This window comes from Gopherus flavomarginatus, chromosome 13 (assembly GCF_025201925.1).
Source record: "Gopherus flavomarginatus isolate rGopFla2 chromosome 13, rGopFla2.mat.asm, whole genome shotgun sequence".
NCBI classification, from domain to species: domain Eukaryota; kingdom Metazoa; phylum Chordata; order Testudines; family Testudinidae; genus Gopherus; species Gopherus flavomarginatus.
In genome coordinates, this window is record NC_066629.1 from 23487087 (window position 1) to 23505827 (window position 18741).

At 40.2% G+C, this 18741-nt stretch overlaps 1 protein-coding gene across 3 annotated transcripts; it reads left to right on the forward strand.

Annotated features, from left to right (window-relative positions):
- Positions 1 to 208: 208 nt before the first annotated feature.
- On the forward strand, positions 209 to 18670 carry LAYN (layilin). 3 transcript variants are annotated; one of them, XR_007769134.1, is made up of 9 exons: positions 209 to 285; positions 781 to 1078; positions 4196 to 4353; positions 4867 to 4905; positions 5268 to 5351; positions 6656 to 6758; positions 8650 to 9451; positions 9949 to 10068; positions 13633 to 18670. XR_007769134.1 is itself a non-coding variant. In XM_050921517.1 (7 exons), the coding sequence occupies exons 1-7, from the start codon at positions 270 to 272 to the stop codon at positions 9008 to 9010; spliced, it is 1059 nt and encodes a 352-aa protein (XP_050777474.1). In that variant the 5' UTR covers positions 209 to 269; the 3' UTR covers positions 9011 to 9806. The 3 variants fall into 3 exon arrangements, 1 of the variants encoding a protein (XP_050777474.1); XR_007769135.1 differs by lacking the exon at positions 9949 to 10068; XM_050921517.1 differs by lacking the exons at positions 9949 to 10068; positions 13633 to 18670 and having other exon boundaries at positions 8650 to 9806.
- The last annotated feature ends 71 nt before the right edge of the window (positions 18671 to 18741 follow it).

Below are 18741 nucleotides of genomic sequence, written 5' to 3' on the forward strand. Positions count from 1 at the left end.
ATTTATTTTCAAAGCTATTTGTATGAACAATTTAAATATTGGGAATGTTTGGTTATAAAACATTCCAGTCCATATTTTTTATAGTAAGTGTGTCTATTTTGATCTTCACTTACTTTGTTTTATGCTCAAAATAAGCCGGGCTGTTACATGCATATGAGAGAGCTTGGCTCATGACTGAAAACAGCCATTGTTTACTTCTTTAGAAGTCTGGAACATTATGGTTTGGAAAGCATATCCTGATTAACTGCAGTGAGTTCCATGAAGCTATTATGCACCTCCCAAGTGGTAAATAATTTTTATTTCTGGACCTGTAAGTACATCTCTGGATCTGAGTGAGTTTCTAGCCAGTTAAATTATTACAAAAGAGCATGGTTGTATCCTAGTGCAGCATCTCTCTCTCTTACAATGTTGGACATATCTGTTGGTTTTCTGGCACAACATTCTACTGTGGGAATCTTCTCCCCCTCTGCAAGGAATTGCTGAGGTTTCTTCATTGCAGAGAACTCTTGGTGGGGCTGTGGATCCCAGGAACTGAGAAAATAGTGCTGCAGAGGTCAGTCTGAACTAGTGTGTGCAACAAGAAAAGATACACAGTGCTCAATAATTCCTCAGTCATATAAAAGTTGGTATTTATTTCTTTTGCCTATTTGGAGCTGTTTGTATAAACTGCCACACAATGCAAAATTCAACAAGTATTAACGATATTTGCTTACTCTTTGTACTAGTCATCAGCAGCTAATGCATGCAGTATCTGTAACTGGCTTATTTCTGTTTCTGTAGGGCAGACAGTTTGCCGGGGTGGAACTCAGCGACCGTGCTACAAAATCATTTATTTTCATGATGCTTTGCGCAGAATCAGCTTTGAAGAAGCACACCAGGCATGCAGAATAGATGGTGGACATTTAGTCAGTATTGAATCAGAATCAGAACAGAGACTGATTGAAAAATTGATTGAGAGTCTCTTGGCTTCAGATGGAGATTTTTGGATAGGACTTAGGAGAAAAGAGGAAGACGTGGACAATAGCACAGAATGTCAGGGCCTGTATTCATGGTCTGATGGCAGTACATCCAAATTTCGGTAGGTACCTGAATATAAAAATGTTAGAAATCTATAGTCTTAAAGTCCTGGCTAAAATGTATACAATAGAGGGTAAACTGATGTTTTTAAATGAAATTCCCTAAATTTCAGGACTCCTTTTTTCCTCCTCAATGATAGGACTTACTCTCGTTGACTGCAGCAGGAATAACTCTTATCCTTTTGAGGGAGGATAGAGCTTGAGAATTGCGTTGAGTTTATCTTGAACAAAGGTAGTGAGACTCTTTGCACTACCTGATAGATCTCTTGTCTCATGGGAAGTGGAACCATAATGCTCACTGTAATTATTTCCTTATAAGATTATGGAGAGGAGACTTCCAAGGAGGATGAGTTTTGCAGGAGGTGGTTTTGATACATTAACATCTTCCAAACACGATTGAACCAAAAATATGTGTAAGCTCAAGTCTTGCTTAGTCCTCTTTTGATTCTGATCTTAAGTCACAGTTTTCTAGGTGAACAGCAAATAATCTTAAATGAGAACTCATCCTTATGAACTTTGTGTTTGCCTGAGGTAGAAACAGAGTAACATATACTCCAAATGCTGCCAGATTAATGATAGTGTTTGCAACAACATGCCAACATTGCAATGAATTTGCTGGTTCTAGTTTTGCCAAGGGTGCAGTTCCTATTGAACCTTTAATTAAAATGATTTTAAAAAAAATCAAAGCATGGATGCCATTCACTAATTATCCTGCACATATTGCAGCATTTACTGTGATTGAACCCATCTATTTCATTCAGTAGCCCAAGTGTAATTAAATGCTTTATGACAACACTTAAATATATGTGGCAATGTCTTAATTTGAGCTCTTGCTACTAAGAGTTATGCAGTGAAATAATCTGTTTCTGTAAGAGCTATGCTTTGGAAGCCACAGTAAGGAAAAGGTATTGCTCTTCCTTCCGTACTTCTTATGATGAGTTTGTTTACAGAGTGGAGGAAAAGCAGGTGTTGATCTTTTCCAGCTAGCAGAGAGGAGTGCATTGTATAGCTACTTTGAGATGCAAGAAGTGAGGTGAATAGTGGAGAAAGATACTCACAGTTTATGTTACACTGAAACCAGATGCTAGGAAAATCAACCATTACATGCAAACACTTGTGAGGAACTACTGGTCAAGGGACAGCATATAGGCCATAAGGTCTGGGTAGTGTTTGAGGGAGCTACTAAAAGGGCGAATTCTGTGCCATCTTCTGATCTGAATTTAGACCCTAAAAAGAAAAATATGTATCAGCACTTAGCATCAGGAAAACGCACTTTGAAATGTAGTCTGTTAAATGCTTTGAGAAGTAGGTTATCTGATGTGCTTACTTATTCTACAGTGAGTTACATATAACCTGTTACGGACGTGCTGGGAAAAATATTAGTTACTCGTGAAGTCGGAAAGTGTCGTCTGGTATAGTGGAAAACTTGCTTAATATGACATTTCCTTCCTCTGGAATTATTCAAGACAAGCTGGTGACCTCTGCCCCATTGCTTGAGCTTTTGCTCCCCCCATGTCCCAATGGCACAATTTAAAAGTGAAGTCTGAACCTCACTTCTGAATCTCTCAGCTTTTCTCAGTTTGACATGCATCCTCATCACTTTAGGGAAGGGAAAGCAAATCAGGATTTGAGATCACACTCTTTGGGACTCTCTGCAGATTGGTAGCTCAGATAAGAACCTATAACAAATCTCCAAGAAGTGGTTCTCTCTTTATGTTCTAAGGACAGTTAGGGTCGTGGAACACTAATAAAATGATCAGCCATAAGTAAGTCTGGATGAGATGCATCTGCTTTTAGTGCTGTTTGCTAGGACACAAGTTCAATAGTGTAATATTTTTCCCTGTGGTCCCTGGGAATGTTGGTTATGGAGGTATAGGGCCAGATTCCCTGCTGTTAAAAATGTGCATTGCTCAGTTGACTTCCATGGAGGGAGTCATGCCAGTTTGTACCAAAGGATCTGGCCAAAGATACTAATGAGTAATACTATTTTAAAAGAGGAAAAAAAATACATCCCATGTAAATTTACTATTTTTATTGGATCTGAGCTGTTTTCTTTACAGAGAGACTCACAATCCAAAGAGCAAAATCGCATGCAGTATAAATGTATATAAAAAGAATATCTTGTAATGATTACAAGATTTGTTGGACATTTATCTGATAGTTTCCCTTTTGAAATATTCTGGTATAGCTAGAATTATTTATATTCTAAGGGCCAGATTTCCAGACTCCAACCTAATTGGGAGCAGTTGGATGCTAGCACTCTTAGAAATCAGGCCTTGTAATCTTAAAAGTAGTAGTCATCTGAGTCTGATTCCTAAAATGTCTGCACAGTAATTGATATATGACAGAGTGCTAAATAGTAAGGGAATATTTCCTATATTCTTCTTAGAAAGGTCCGTGCATTTTCCAGTGGTAGTGTTTTGCTATTACTGGAAAAAGCATCACCTGTAAGGCAGCTCCTTTCATTTTAGTACACGTCAGCCTAGAGCAAAGCAGATTTCCTTTAAATATTTTTCATTCTCTTATAAAATGGATTAATGGTTGCAGGCATTGGAGTTTGAGACCAGCGTACATTGGTCATTTTTAACCTGAAAATAAGTAAAGTAAGTCATAGTTCACCTCTAAGGAGATGAAGGGGGTGAGGTATTCAACCCTCATTTAAATCCAATGGGAATTGGATACCTAATTTCCTTGAAGTCCTTTGGCAGCCTGAATATGGAATTCCTCATCTTCCAGTCCTGTGAGTTTTCCTAATAGGAAATACTATTTGTAATGTGCACGAAAGACTTAGAAACTGGGTTGGGATCAAACTTCTTTTCATTTCGCTCTAAATGGCATTCAAACCACTTTTTTTACTACTTACATTTATTGTCAAGAGTTTCTCCATGAGACCCCCATCTTCTGAAAATTTAAACAAAAATGTGAAAATAAGCTACTGATAACTGAATTAGTGGGAGCACTATGTGCATCCAGCTGATGAGACGGTACAAGTTGAATCGTGTTCAGCATTAGTTCTGCTATCACTGATGTTTGGAATCCTGTGCTGTATTCCAGATCTGAGCTTCTGCAATATCAGGGGAAATGAATTGCCTGATATGGTGGTTGGTTTATTTTTCTAGGAATTGGTATACAGATGAGCCTTCCTGCGGGAGTGAGATCTGCGTTGTGATGTACCACCAGCCCTCTGCCCCGGCAGGTGTTGGAGGTTCCTATATGTTTCAGTGGAATGATGACAGATGCAACATGAAAAATAACTTCATTTGCAAATATTCTCTTGGTAATGAGTTACTCTGTATCATGTAAAAATGATTGTACTCAAATCCACAGGGGATGTATTACTAGTCAGATGTCACACTGCTAGTCAAGTATCACACATCTGGCTAGTTAGAGGCAAACCATTTATCACCTCTGCTGGGAAACAATTGGTAGAAGGCAGATATGCATTTAAATGGATAAAAGTCCTGTGGAGAGATGGGACACTTCCCAGATCCTCAAAAGTATTTAGGCTCCTAATTTCCACTGAAAACAGTGGAAGTTAGGAACCTAATACCTTTGAGGATCTGGGCTGCTGAACTGAATGTCCCTGGCTAGGTACTTTGCAGAATGTATGAACCGACTGGCTTGGAAGCTCTTATTTTTAAAAGTCTTTTTAAAAAGTTCAGAATCTGAAATGGGCCCTAAAGGGGAGAGGGAGGGTGCTGTTGTGAGGGCCAATGCCAGCTTCTCTCACTGTATTTATTTGACGTTGTCAAATGCATAAGGAAATTTAGTATGTGCTTCCTCCTTTTAGAAAAACCAACTGCTGCTTCAGAAGAGAACTCACAAGTGGGTGAGTTAAAGACAAGTGTTGATTTGCTGATATGGTAATTTTTGATAAAAATATTCCTAGAGGATCTTTACACTTAGCTGAAGTAATTAAAATTGACCAAAGAATTTGCCCCTCAGTTAGCATTCCCTTCTGTTTATCTCAAACCGAAGGTCCAGCAACCAGGTCTGACATGGTGTTGCTGCCCAATCTGGAGTCCACCGCTATGCTGCGGAGCTCTGAGCAAAAAAGAATGAGATCAAAACACTCAGTGTATCTGGCAGTGTCCTAAATCACTTATTTTTGTCTCGTTTTTAATTACTCTCTGGAGTTCATTCAATATTTAACCTATATCTTCAATATTAACCTGTCACTTTTCCCCCCAGATGTTGTCACAGGGTCCTTGAAGCCAGCGTTCCCCGAAGAACCCATTAAGGAAGATGCCAATGAAACCCTTAAAGAACCCAGAGGTACAGTGCATGTACAGCAGCTAGCCATTACCCTCTGCAGTTATGCACACCTGCTTCCACTGGCCTCAGTGTGGTTGCAGATGCTCAGCACCTCTGAATATTGAGACTCTTATGGTATGCCTACACAGCAAAAACATGCATAAACTAGCTGACTGGAGCTAGCTTGAATCCAGCTAGCGTGGGTAACAGTAGCAGTGCAGACAGCGCAGAGTGAGCTTCAGCAGAGGTCATACAAGCACCTCATGGACCTTGGGTACGTACTTGGCACTGAAGCCCATGCTGCACTGTCTTCACTGCTATTGTTACTTGCAATGGCTGCGTTCAAGCCTTCACAGGTAGGCGAAGCTCTTGCTGTGTAGACAAATCTTGTTCTTGGTGTCTGTCTATGAATTTAGAAGCCTAAATGTAGGTACTCATGTTTGATACTTTTGCTCTGAATCTTTACAATTACAAAACTAAATTGGTTGTTCTGGCTATCAAATGATTTATGCCAAAGTTGTACCAACTAAGTTAGATATGAAAACACTACTTCAAATTAGTGGCCTTGCATTTCAGTGGTGCACATTTTAAATGCCAAAGACATTAACTTGTTGTTACAACACTGACTTCTTTCCTTGTATAGATAAAGGGACTTGCATAGTCCCCATGCCTTTATCTGTGTGAGGAGAGAAATCTAATGAAGTTAGGGAGGAAGAAATGTACCACTCAGTCATTGAATAATTCCCACTCCAATATCCTTATGATGGTTGTTTATAAGCATTTCAAAAGATAACACATCTCATTAGCTTATTCCTTTATTACTTTCACATGAATAGATTGAGAAAATGTCAAATAAACATTAGGAAAGTGACTTTTTTTGGTATCGATTCTGCCATTTTTCTATTTTGTCAGACAGCTCCTATTGAAATACAGGTTATCCCACATCCTCATCCTGAGGGATTTAGTATACTGGCCATGATTGGAGATTGGTCCTTCTAGTCCAGTATCCGCTAGTTTGATCTAGTCAGGGAATTCCTATATTCCACCATCCGTGGAAGATGGGAAAATTAGAGTTACTATATATAGACCCCCAAACTAGGAGACTCAAGAGCAGAGTTTGATCTGATCTGCCGAGCTAGAGGATTATTCTGTATTTGAAGTGTTGGCATTGAGAGTGGGGTAGCTGCTAATACATTACAAATAGGACTGAAGAAAACCTTCTATTATTATTATTTGGCAGTACTACCTTTCACAGGAATAATTTGTGCATGCAAAATAAATTTTAAAATGGATAAAAGTTGGAATTTCATATTTTTCTCCCCCAGAACCTGTTTTGAGTCTTGTCTACATCTTAATTCCCAGCATCCCTCTGCTCCTTCTCCTGATGGTCATTACAGCCATCTTCTGTTTTTGGCTTTTTGCAAAGAGGCAAGTGGCATGATTGTACTAAGAGTGAACTTTTGTATCTCATCACGCTGAAGAATCCTTTAGCTCCGGGATTAATTAGTTTCAGAATTTTCAACTGAACCCCATAAAATGCACTAGAAAGAATTGGAGTATATATGTCCTGTCTAGTACATTTCTAAAAAGCAGTATGTGCATATTGAAGGTGACAGACTTTGTGTAGAGTATGTTTTTTATTAAACCATGTTATGCTATTTTATTAATTGTGTGACATATACAATAATGGTAAAATAAGGTGATTGATTTGAAGTGTTAGATCTATTAAAGGGAAAAGAAGATGTAATGCAAAACTGACAGATTGGGAACTCCCCTCCAAAAGTACCAAATAGTGTTGGGTCAAGTTTTCTAACGTTTTGTCCTTCTAACCTTTTGTTTTCCCAGCTGTGCTTCTCACTTTCCCATACATGCAAACAGGCTGACCTTACCATCAGCATCGCTTACCTTTAAATCACGATTAGGACTGTGTTTAAATTAAAACATTTTTAGAAACTAGTTTCAGGACTCTAAAAAAGACTCCTGCTGTTTTCTCAGCTGCATTCTTGAATGAGATGAGAACAGGTACTCTAGTATTGAAGTAATAACTGGTGACACAAGAGGCCTACTGTATGTAATAGTATAATTTTTGCTGTAATTGTATTGACTCAGCCTCTGCCCTCCCAAGAGTTGATGCCAAGCTATTCTTTGTTTAGAAGCAGGGGTCTTTAGTTCACTACTTTGAATGTAGGGCCAAGCTGGTAGTGAATGAAAGTTACCATCTGCGTGTTTGTTGGCCTGTGTAAAATGCCATCTTCCTAGTGGACAGGTGAGATGACAGTAAAATTAGTTACTCATGTTGGCACTTTCAGCGTATGCTAAGGAGTGAATGAACCATGGAGACCAGAGCCCTGGAGATGATCCTTGCAAGTCAGGGTTGATGGAAGTTGTCAAGATGCAAGTGTGGGCAAAACATGCACTAGCACAGCCGATGATGCAGCTGGAACTCTGACATTTCACCAGCAATAAAGTCAATTCACCCAAAAAGACCCTGTTTCAAATATCTGTCTGCTGACACAGTGAAAAGATGTTGGCTTTGGAGCAAAAGCAGAAAGGAGGAGTAGAAGGAGAGTGCTTGCCAAACACTAACTGGGAGATTGTTCCAAGTGTAAGGACAGCATGATAGAAGGAGGAAAGTCGGGAGCGGGAAAGGGAGACAGAGGAGGGAGCAGTAGTTTGTTTGTCTAGCTCCTATTATTCATGGCTCTTAAATGGCTCAATAAACATGAATGGAGCTGCTGTTATACCAGTCTGAGATGGTTTAAACGCTCTGGAGGAGGAATACATGGCACTCAGGCCAATTGCCAGGTCAGACCACTAGAGACTTCCTACATTTATTTATTTTGTTTGTTTGTAGGAATGAGAGGATGAATAATTACAGCACAAACACTTCAGCACCCTGGCCAGCACCCAGTTGCTGTAATACCTATGGGCACCATATGGGCTAATATGGGCAGCAGTCCTCCTGCCTGTTGGCAGGACAGGTGTGGATCCAGAATAGGATACCATTTATGAGGGCTGGAAGCTGATTCCTCAGAGATCTCGTTTTCTGTTGCTTCCTTTATTTGAAGTCAGGATTAGTATATCGCACAAGCATAGTACAATAGTGAAATGGTATGGCATGACAATGCCAGTAATGTTGTTGCAGTCATGTGTACAACTACGGATAAATAATTAAAGTACATATTTCTGAATCCAGGCTATTAATGGCCATTTTCCAGAAATGTTGTCATTAGGCATCTTGTTAGAGAGATGCAATGTTGGACTGTGCTTATGAAAAAGAACAGACAAGGAATTCAGTGTCTCCTCTTCCTCACTTAAGGAAACGAGAGCACATGGAGATGAGTCCAAAGGAGCAAGATGCCTGGATCTCCCCCCACAGGAAGAACAGTTCCAATCTGGAGATTTACAATGTAATTAAAAAACAAATGGAGGCAGATTTGGCTGGGACCAGGCCAGATATTAAGAATTCTTCCTTCCGCACCCCTTCCGGAGACCACACGTCTGACAACTTCTCCGGAGATTATGACAACGTGGCTGTGAATACTTCAGAGAGCGTTTTTGTGGCATTGACTAGTACTGAAAGTGGCTTTGTGACCAATGAGATCTATGAGCTGTGCAATGATCAGACAGGACAAAGCAAGGAGTCGGCCTGGGTGGAAAACGAAATATATGGATATTAAGGAAACTAAAAACACTTGGATGTGGGTGACATAGCAAATAAAAACACAAGTAGTCCCCCACACATCATATTAACAGTGAATGCAAAAATGGTGTGTGTCGCAGTGCATAGTGGTTTCAGATCACCTCTGTGCTCATTCATTTTTTTTAAAGGTTATGTTATTTTAAACAGTTAAACACAACAGATTGTATTTAGCTTGCCTTGCTTCAAACCGCTATTCAATACTGGGAATGATCTGTCTTGGTCTTGGTCCTTTTTTTCTTTGGAACTACAATATTTCCTGAGCTCCAGACATGAAAATATTTCTACATCTTTGCAACTAAAAATCAGTCCAACTTCCAAATTCTTTGATTTTGTTGATGGACCTCATCCACATGGATGTTTTTAAGTCGTACGCCGGTCATCCTTGCTTTCTCCTAGCTGCACCGGAGAATGGTGACAGGTTGGTCATTTGTTTCCATCTCAAACCATGTTTTAGTTGCATGGATTCCCTCACCAGCTGGTTTGTAGTGTTGCCAGTCAGGCACTTCATTAGGGATTGGCAATGTAGCTCATAGTCCTTTCCCTCCTTCTTAGTCCCACTAGCGATGCAGTTTCTCAGAGATTTTAAATGATCTCATGTATTTATTTAATAATTTTTATTAAAAGAACCAAATAGACAAACGATTTCAGAAATCTCAGCAGATGTGTTGGTGTTGTATGTCTGATTGTTTTGCCTCACTTATTCTCCTGGCAAAAGAATGACGAAGCAGTGACACAAGCAGCACCTTCTCAGTGTTGTGTAGGAGGGAAAGGGCCATAGCCTCAGAGGTTGCTGCAATCTGATGGGCTTCTGTGTTGGTTTTGCTATCCAGTTATGCTAATATGCCTCAGTGGCAAATTAAACACTGGTTACTTTATTACAGAGTAAATAGCCAGTTCCTGACTGATGGATTGTAGATTTTTTTTTCCCCTCTCATGCTCGTGAGCTGTACTGTATGAAGATTGATAAAATGTCTCTTCTCACTGCATAATGATGACATGTTGCTAATCTCAGCATGGATGGGATTACTAAAAAAGGTGAGTAAATGTTACAGGATTAAAAATATCATTTTGAAGTGTTGCAGGGACGTCAGCTACCCCAACTCTCGGTTAGAAGTAATGTCAGGATAGGGTAGTGCATAGATCATGGATTTGCCTCTCAATTGAGAGGGAATGATGTTGGCCTACTTTTTTTAAACTTTGTTTTTGAGATGCTTTTCATGAAACCACATTGGATGCTGCTTGTTTCCCTGCATTTTTTGAAGGGGGTTGGAAGAATTGTAGCTTCTGTACCTTATTTTGGGGCATTAAGATTTCCCAGCCTTTTTCCACACTGGGAATTTTAATACTTCCTCTCATCACACCTTAGTTAATGGATTTCTGAATTCCTCCAAGTCTGCTTTGTACCGGTTGTATTCCTTTTCCTTTCCCTTTCTATACTGATTATTAGTACAAAGTTTCCTTACTCTCACATCTTCAATCATATGCTGTCCTCATGGTGAAGTTGTTCCACCAACATCTCTCTTCCGGTTAGAATATCTACTGATTCTGAATGTGTCCTCTGCCTCCTGCCTAGACATAATGAAGGATCTGTTGTCACAATTTTATGATCTTTGACTTTAATTTAGAGTGTAAACTTAACATTTAATATCCACAAGTAGCCATTTGATCCAACAGAATTTCATGTGATCAAGAAAAGAGGGGTGCAGCCGTGACATAGGCACTTCCATTTTGAAGTTATTTGTACATATGGCATCTATTATTTTATTAGATGCTCTTATGCTTCGTGACACTGAGACAATCCAGTCTTTCCACCTCCATCTGTCTAATGGCATGTTTCTTGCTCCAGTATAGTCTGGCTCCATGACAGTGGCATCTTTTTGCATGATTTTCTTATGTCATTTGCTGTCCATCTCTTTTCTGTTTTCCACCAAGTGGTATCGAATCAAGGGCTTGTCTAGGAATACAGTTTTTTGACATCTGGACATGTCCAAACCACTTCAGCCTTCTTTCTCAAATCATTCTCTCTACAGTCTGCTGGTCAGTCTTTTGTAACACGTCCGTGTTGGTTACTTTATCCCCCTAGCGGATTCCAAAAATTCTTTGTGGGCATTTCTGATGCTGTGCATTAAGTTCTCTGTTATGAGTTTCTAGCATCTGCCAAGTTTAGAAGCATATAACAATGTGGGTATCACAATGGGATTGCATAGCTTTTTCTTGGTTCTTGTGGGAATCTCCCTTTTTCCCCCCAGATGTTTGCCAGCCTCAAAAAGCTTCATTTGCCTTTCCGGTTCTTGCTTCCAACTCCTTATGGAACAGACCATCAGTACTGGTTGTACTTCCAAGATGTAAAGACCCATTAATCATGCCATATTCTTCACTATCAATCATTTATGTATCATCATTGCTGACTCCTCTTTCAGTGGTAATGACTTCCGTTTTGTTTTGGCTGATTCTTAATTCTGCTTTGGCAGCCTCATGTTTGACATTGGTAGTAGTCTTTTTCATAGCCTCTTCATTTGTGTCCAGCAACAATGTCATATGGAAAGTTGAGATGTTGCAAGTTTTTCTCTATTCCATACAATTCCTATATTATGTCTTCCTTTTTTGCTTTTCACATGCGTAATCTACGCACCCCGGTGGTGGTATCAAACGAATTCATCTCTCCACTTCCTGTCCTTACACAGCATTTTGAACGTTCATATACAGCATCTTAGCCAGTCATACTATCTGGGAGGCTCATATTGTCACAAGATCTTCCATAGTGACTCTGAATGCAGTGAAAGCTTTGATGAAATGGATTAAGTTTAAGACTAAGCCATTTCTTAATCATTCATCTCAAAGTAAAGATGTGGTCTAAAGCCTTTGTGGTCTTTTTGATCTAAAGCCTGTTTGCTTAGCATGCAGTTTTTCATCTGTGACCAGTTTGATTCCATTCAGTAGTACACTAGACATCACTCTTCTGTGTACTCAAAGCTGTGTTATTCCTCACAAGTTGTTGGTTTCCTGCTTTGGTAATTGACAGATCACATCTTACTTCCACTTCTCTGGGCAGAATTATTTCTCTTACATAGTTTTTAAAAGTTTATGTAATTCATGTAGTACCACTTCCTCCCCACTTGAAACATGTCAACAGTGATCTTATCTTGACCAGGAGTTTTGCAATTTTTAAGCTGCTTAATTGCTTCCTCTATTTCTGCTTCTGAAATTTCTAGCAGAGAGATTTAATTCTTCACTTTCTTCTCCACATGCATTGATTGGAGTGATTCACTGTGGTTGGTTGAGTATTTCATTAAAATGTTCTCGCCATCATTCCATTTGTTTTGCTTCTGTTATTAACAATCTTCCATCTTTGGCTCTTGTGACCCATTGTGACTCTGGAACCAGGATGATCACTGCTTGCACACCTGAAATGGTTTCTAAGTGGTCTCTCACAGATGCTTCTCTTGTTTTTTTTGTCAAGCCATTCTCTTACCTTTCCACTACAATTTTCTTTACTTCTTGATCTTTCTCTACAGATCCCCATTGCAGCATGTGTTCTTTTTGTCATGTCATCTGTCCTTGCCTCTTTTTTTGAAGCCTTTACTTTTTTCAGTCAATTTTCACATGAGTGGCTGTATCTGCTCTTCTTTCCTCCATTGATCCTCTTGGTCCAAGTGACGTTATGGCAGTTTCCCAGTATACATCTCTGAAGCAAGCCCATTGTTCCTGTTTATCATCATTCATTACTCACCATTCTTGGAATCTGTTGGAGAGCTGGATTTTCAAGTCTCTCCTAATTCCCAGTTCAGACAGTTTCTTCACATCAAATTCCATTTCTTTTCTTATTAGCGTGTCTTTTTAGCTTTATTCTGTTCCAGCGACAAGATAGTAGTTGCTTCCTCTATCAGCACTTGTTTTGTGTATCCAGCACCAATGTGTTTCAGTTGCTTCTCAGTAATTCAATCATTTGACTTCCATGTTAGTTTGTGTTTCCTGTAATGAGGGAAAAGTGAATCCCGGGTGCACAGGTTGTACATATTACACAGCTAAGTAAATCTTTCACCATTGTCCATCTTCCCCTCAGTGCCGTATTTGCACATGCTTGTATTCCAAGTTGTCATTACCCGCTTGGGCATTGGTATCACCCATAACCAGAATGACAACATAAGCATGGAGCTAGTTGAGTACCTTTTGCAACTTACTGTAGAATGCATCTTTTACATGTTCATTGATAGGTGATCAGTGATAGTTTCTCCTATCAGAGATTGAAGACTGGATTCTCATTTATACTGAAGCCCACTTACACAACCATGGCTGTATAAAGGAGCCTTAAAGTGGACATAAGTGCGTTTCTTGGCTGTAATGTAACTGAGAATCTGACCCAAGATCTCTTTCTAGTTATGCTAATGCTGCATATTGGTATATAACTAAATATGAACTCAGGTGAAACCAGAATTAGCCAGTCTGATACTGAAAGCTGAGAGCACGTGAGTGAGGTGAGACAATGCCTTTCACTAACGGGAACAAATTCACTGGTTGTTTGAATCCTGGATTGATGGGAAAGGTGTTTCCACACTCAGCTTCTTATCCTTCTCACTGTCTGTTTCTCTTTATTTGTAGCACATTTACTAAAGTTTCTAAGCAGCTAGGAGAAGTGCAGAGTACACCCAAGCGATGGAAATGCTATGAGGGAACCTGCCAAATGTCTACGCAAGTGACCCTCCGCTGGAGTTTGTATCTAAATTCCCCAAGAACCCACAAGTATTTAGATTGGAGCAACAGCGTGATTGTAAGGGATGTACCGACAGCTCTGTGTCTGAATTAAGTTCCTGCTTTAGCGACTAGTGAATGCGTTAAGATTACAATTATTTTTTTGAACTGTTGATACATAAGTGTGAGGCTTTTGTTACCATGTGAAGCCTAAGACATGGGCTGTGAGATGAACTGAATCTGTCTTAGTTAACAACTGGCATGTTTTTAAAGCCTTTTGAAGCACAGTATGAGATTTAAGACAGCCCTCCGATCAAAGAATCGGGATTATATATTGGAAATGAAGGTGGGCGTCTTTCTTGCCCCTTCTCTCCAGCATTTTAGCCCATTTAGTCTCTTTTCTCCCTGAGAGAATAATGTCAGATATTGCCTTGAGCCACCTGAAATGAGTTTGAACACCACAAAGACTTTCCTAGAAAAAACCAAAACCAAGATGGACAATGTGCAAACTGTGGATCTGCCAGTGGGCGAGTATTCTTTGAGAACTGGCTGCCTGTGACTTTGTACTTAATACTGCCGAAAAGCCCCTTGTCACGCATCGAAAGGGCATTTGAGGGATTGTAATGAGGAAGCTATAAATCAAAAAGTGACCAAGGAAGTATTCTCGTTTCCTGTGTATCTGACAACTGACACAGTTAAATCTGACTTACTCCATAATGGCAATAAGCTAGTTTCAGTCCTGATGCAAGTTCTGCTACACAAGTGTGAGCTGTGTGGCTCAAAGCTTGTCTCTCTCACCAGCAGATATTGTCCCAATAAAAGATATTACCTTACCCACCTTTGGTAAGCCAAGAGAGAGGCATTTTCCAAACGCAAGCTAATGTATCCCAACGAAGCTTTACCATGCTAAACCATCCCATACAGCAAGCCTAGCTGTATCTGTTCTGGGATGCTGAGCAAGATATGGCAGGGAGGAGTGGAATCAGAATCTGAACTCAGGAGAGAGCAGCACTGATGACTTGGGGTTTACTATTAACTTGATGATCATTAGAGCTTTCTAATGCCTGTGTTTTGCTTGTTTGTGTACAGTCCTTTGAATTTTTGGATTATGGTAATCACAGCTTCGTGTGCTCCAGGGGAAGCTTGATATAAATATGTGCCAAGGTTTCTACACTGTTCAGTGCAGCAGACTGGAGCTCTGGTGTCAGCTTCAGATAAGTGTAAAAATGGAGATTCATATTTAACTAGGTACAAAAATGAATACGCTCGTGGCAGGTTTCCCTTAGCTTTTGAATATTAGATGCCATTTATTTCGTGGTCTGTATGATGCAGAATGTGTGGTGGGGGTTTTGGTTTTTGTATTTGTTTTAAATGCCTGGCTAATCTTTTTGAGCTGGCAGGCGGAAGCTGGAGGTTATTGCAGCTGCATAGGCATTTAGGAAGGTGTGGGAGGAAGCTTGCGTTTGTGAGATAAACGCGCTAACTGGATGTAAAAATGAGGCTCATCTGTGAAATATATTAATGTGGACTCTGAAATTTGCATCATTAACATACAAGTTTAACACCCCCTTGAAGTGAATTGAGGGACAGTTCACTCCTAAGCTTTTGCTTCAGGCTGTCTGCAAATTCAGGCAGATAACTTTGCATTTGGTTCACCTTTGGAAAGTTTTGGACACCACCCTAAGAACGTGAGACATTCTTTTTTAAGTGTATGCTTGGGTTGTGGCTCACAATTTCGCAGCAAGGGATGGATTTTGAGGTAAATTCTGTGGCTGTGGAAGGAGGAAGTGTGGTCTTGACAAATAGCAATGTGTCTTCTGAGACCCTCTTTACAGAATTCTTGTACCTGTTTCGTCCTGCCAATAACACTTCTGCTGTGAATATGTTCATTCGGTTGGATTCTGAAATGTATAGCAGCCTGCTGGGAACTATTATGTCCATTCTTTTCCAAGTTTATCCAGAGAGCTGGCTGCACCAATCTGGGATTAGACAGTTGTGATCTATCTGTTCCTGCATGCTCTGATATCCCGTCATGGAAGGTTAACATGCTTGTTTTTATGTTCTCATGTTGAATGTGTCCAGTTCCTGAGAGATCCCACAGCATTTCGTATTGTCTACACTTACACTACTTTCAGTCTGAGTCTGGAGTTGCACGTATCTCACTGGTCTGACAGTGAACTGGGAGTGTTGAATAGCAGAGTGCAAGATACTTGCTGTCTATTTTAGAGGAGAGGAAGAATGGTCCAGTGTTTAAGACACTGGACTTGAGACACCTGGGTTCAGTTCTGTACTCTGCCACAGTCTGACCTTGAGCATGTTATTCAGCTTCTATCTCTCTCCATTCCCCATATGTATAATGGGGATAATAGCACTGCCCTACCTCACAGGGGTGTTGTGAGGATAAATACATTAAAGATTATGAGATGCTCAGAAACGATGGTAATGGGGGCCAGATAATTACTTAATATTTTAATTCTCTTGTCCACACAGACCTTTGGAACATCATGGAAGCTTATTGAAGATAAGCTCTTACATAAGGATTCGGAAGAGTATTTGACTCAATATGTGGTTTGGTTGAGCATTTTGCTGGTACAGGAAGCGATGCTGCTTATTTACTTGGCTCTTGTTCGTCCTTTTCAAAATTGAATTTAAAAAAATGGTAAATGCCATTAAAGCCAAGGCCTGCCATTCTATACTGGTGGTAATAATACCACCTAGCTCTCGTACAGCACTTGCCATCCACAGATTTCAGTGTAAAGTCTGCATCAGTGTCCTGCTGTTTGCCAGAGGAGCTTTGCTTAATCACGTTCCTGACTTCTAAACACAGAAGAATCTGGACTATAGAGCAGGCAGGAAGTACCACTCACCATAATCCACAAAGTGCTGGCCAGTGGATGTAGTTAGGCTCTAGTCTAAAATAGAGTTCCAGCCTGCCCTTTTCAGTGTCTCTTAGGTAAGAGCTATTTAATAGTCTGTACTTGCCAAGGGTTTCCCTGCAACTGTTGTTGATTTCTCAGAGGAGTTTTCCCAATTAAGAGTCTGCACCAATGTCCCAGGGAGAGGCTTCCATTGGTCTGGTTAGATTCAGTAATTAAAAAAAATACCATTTTTTATATGTGTACACCATGCTCTGCAGTAGATGCAATGTGCCAGTCAAATGCCAGTTTCCTGGCTTGGAAGAGCTTTATCTAAAGGCATATTGACTATAATATGGAACTGTACAAAACAAGTAGGATAGAGCAGCACAGAGCCCATTGTGTGATCACGAAAGCCAAAACACTTCCAAATAATTTCACATAATTGGGAAAACCACGCCTGCTTTAAACTCTGCTTCCCCTAAGAAGCCTCTAAGTAGCTTCTAGCCTTCAGGTAATTGATCCACCTGTTTTCTCTCCCAACTAGAAATCAGGCAGGGGAGGGAGAGTGACACTGTGAGTGAAACAAGTCAGGAAGAGAGGTAGATACGGACATACACTGCTCCACGGGTGAGTCTCTCTGGCTATAAGAGGAAATCTAAATAATTCATTTGCTACGTTCTGCAGCCAAACAAGACTGGCTCTGAAGCATCGGAAATGTCAGTAGCTACTGCCAGAGTTAATGCAACTTTTATTTTTTCTGTTGCACTTAAAAAAAAAAAATCATGAGATTGAAGCAAAACCAGTTTGCAGAAGCCACCAGGAAGCAAAGATGCATCAAAGGCTTTGGCAGAAGGTGTTTATATGGGAGTGAAACAACAACAGAAGTGAGTGCAGGACGTTGCTGTGAGTTGAATCTGCCAATATAAACATTCAGGGAGCCAGTTCTGGAGCTGTATGCCACCCATCATATTCACTGCAAACATTAAAATATTTGTAAGCTGCTATAGCTGTTTCTATCTCTTCATAAGTATTACAGATTGGGTTGATAGAGACAGAGGGCCTGTCTTGGATACCTGGCAGTCTGGGAGAGTGGCTACCAAACAGGATTCAGTGGCCTGTCACTGACGTTAGTGGTGCAAGTTCAAGCCCCTGAGAGCAGTCCTTGCCAGAAAAGGGCCACTGCCTACCAATGATAACCTGCCAGCTGGTTACCAGTGGGGATAATGCTAGGCAATAGCTGCTGATTGGCATTAGAAAAGGGGTATCCACTGATGGGTTGGCTAACTTCCTGGGATTCATTACATTCATTAGTGCATTTTAGTAAGCAGCTGTGTATGTGTATTCATTTTTATCCTTCAAATCTTCTTGTCTGTTTTTAGGCAGGCCATAAGCATCTTTGAGTCCTTGGAAAAACAAGAAACGAGAGCAAAAAGCTCAAGCGAAATATTCAGACTTACGTGTATAACCTCTTACATCCATATTTTGGTAACTAAATGAGTGCCCCGCATCTGAAGCTCTGATTGAAGTCAGTGAAAGCTTGCTATGCGTGTTCAGCACCTCTGAAGGTCAGGCCAGGTATTTAGGTGCTGAAATATGGTTGTAAATGGTTAATTTTAGTAAACTAATTTGGAAAAGTTTTGCCTATTAAAGCTCCCAAGGTTCACTTCTCTATCTGTAATGGGACTGAATAATACTTTATCTGTGTTCTTTCCTCATGTGGAAATCAAAATGTTGAATATAACGATGACAGTTACTGACAAGAACAAGTCTCCTTGAATTTGTCAACTCCTATCTAGCACTTCATCTGTGGAGGTCTTTCATGCCATTGTTGCATGAACAAATTAAATGTTTAAGTGCTGAAATACCCAGTGTTCCCTATTCCTTCAAGTTTGAGGCTGCTTTGAAACTGGAAAGGTGCTTGTATCAGAGATAAACATCATCAAGGAAACTTTTTAACAGATGTGATATACATGCACTCACCTCATAGATTCATAGACTCTAGGACTGGAAGGGACCTCGAGAGGTCATCGAGTCCACTCCCCTGCCCTCATGGCAGGACCAAATACTGTCTAGACCATCCCTGATAGACATTTATCCAACCTACTCTTAAATATCTCCAGAGATGGAGATTCCACAACTTCCTTGGGCCATTTATTCCAGT

Bases quoted from the DNA above. Each gene is read 5' to 3' on its own strand.
- LAYN (XM_050921517.1), top strand. The intron at 4,906-5,267 runs GTGAGTTAAAGA...TTTTCCCCCCAG, and splicing joins AGAAGAGAACTCACAAGTGG to ATGTTGTCACAGGGTCCTTG. The intron at 5,352-6,655 runs GTACAGTGCATG...TTTCTCCCCCAG, and splicing joins AACCCTTAAAGAACCCAGAG to AACCTGTTTTGAGTCTTGTC.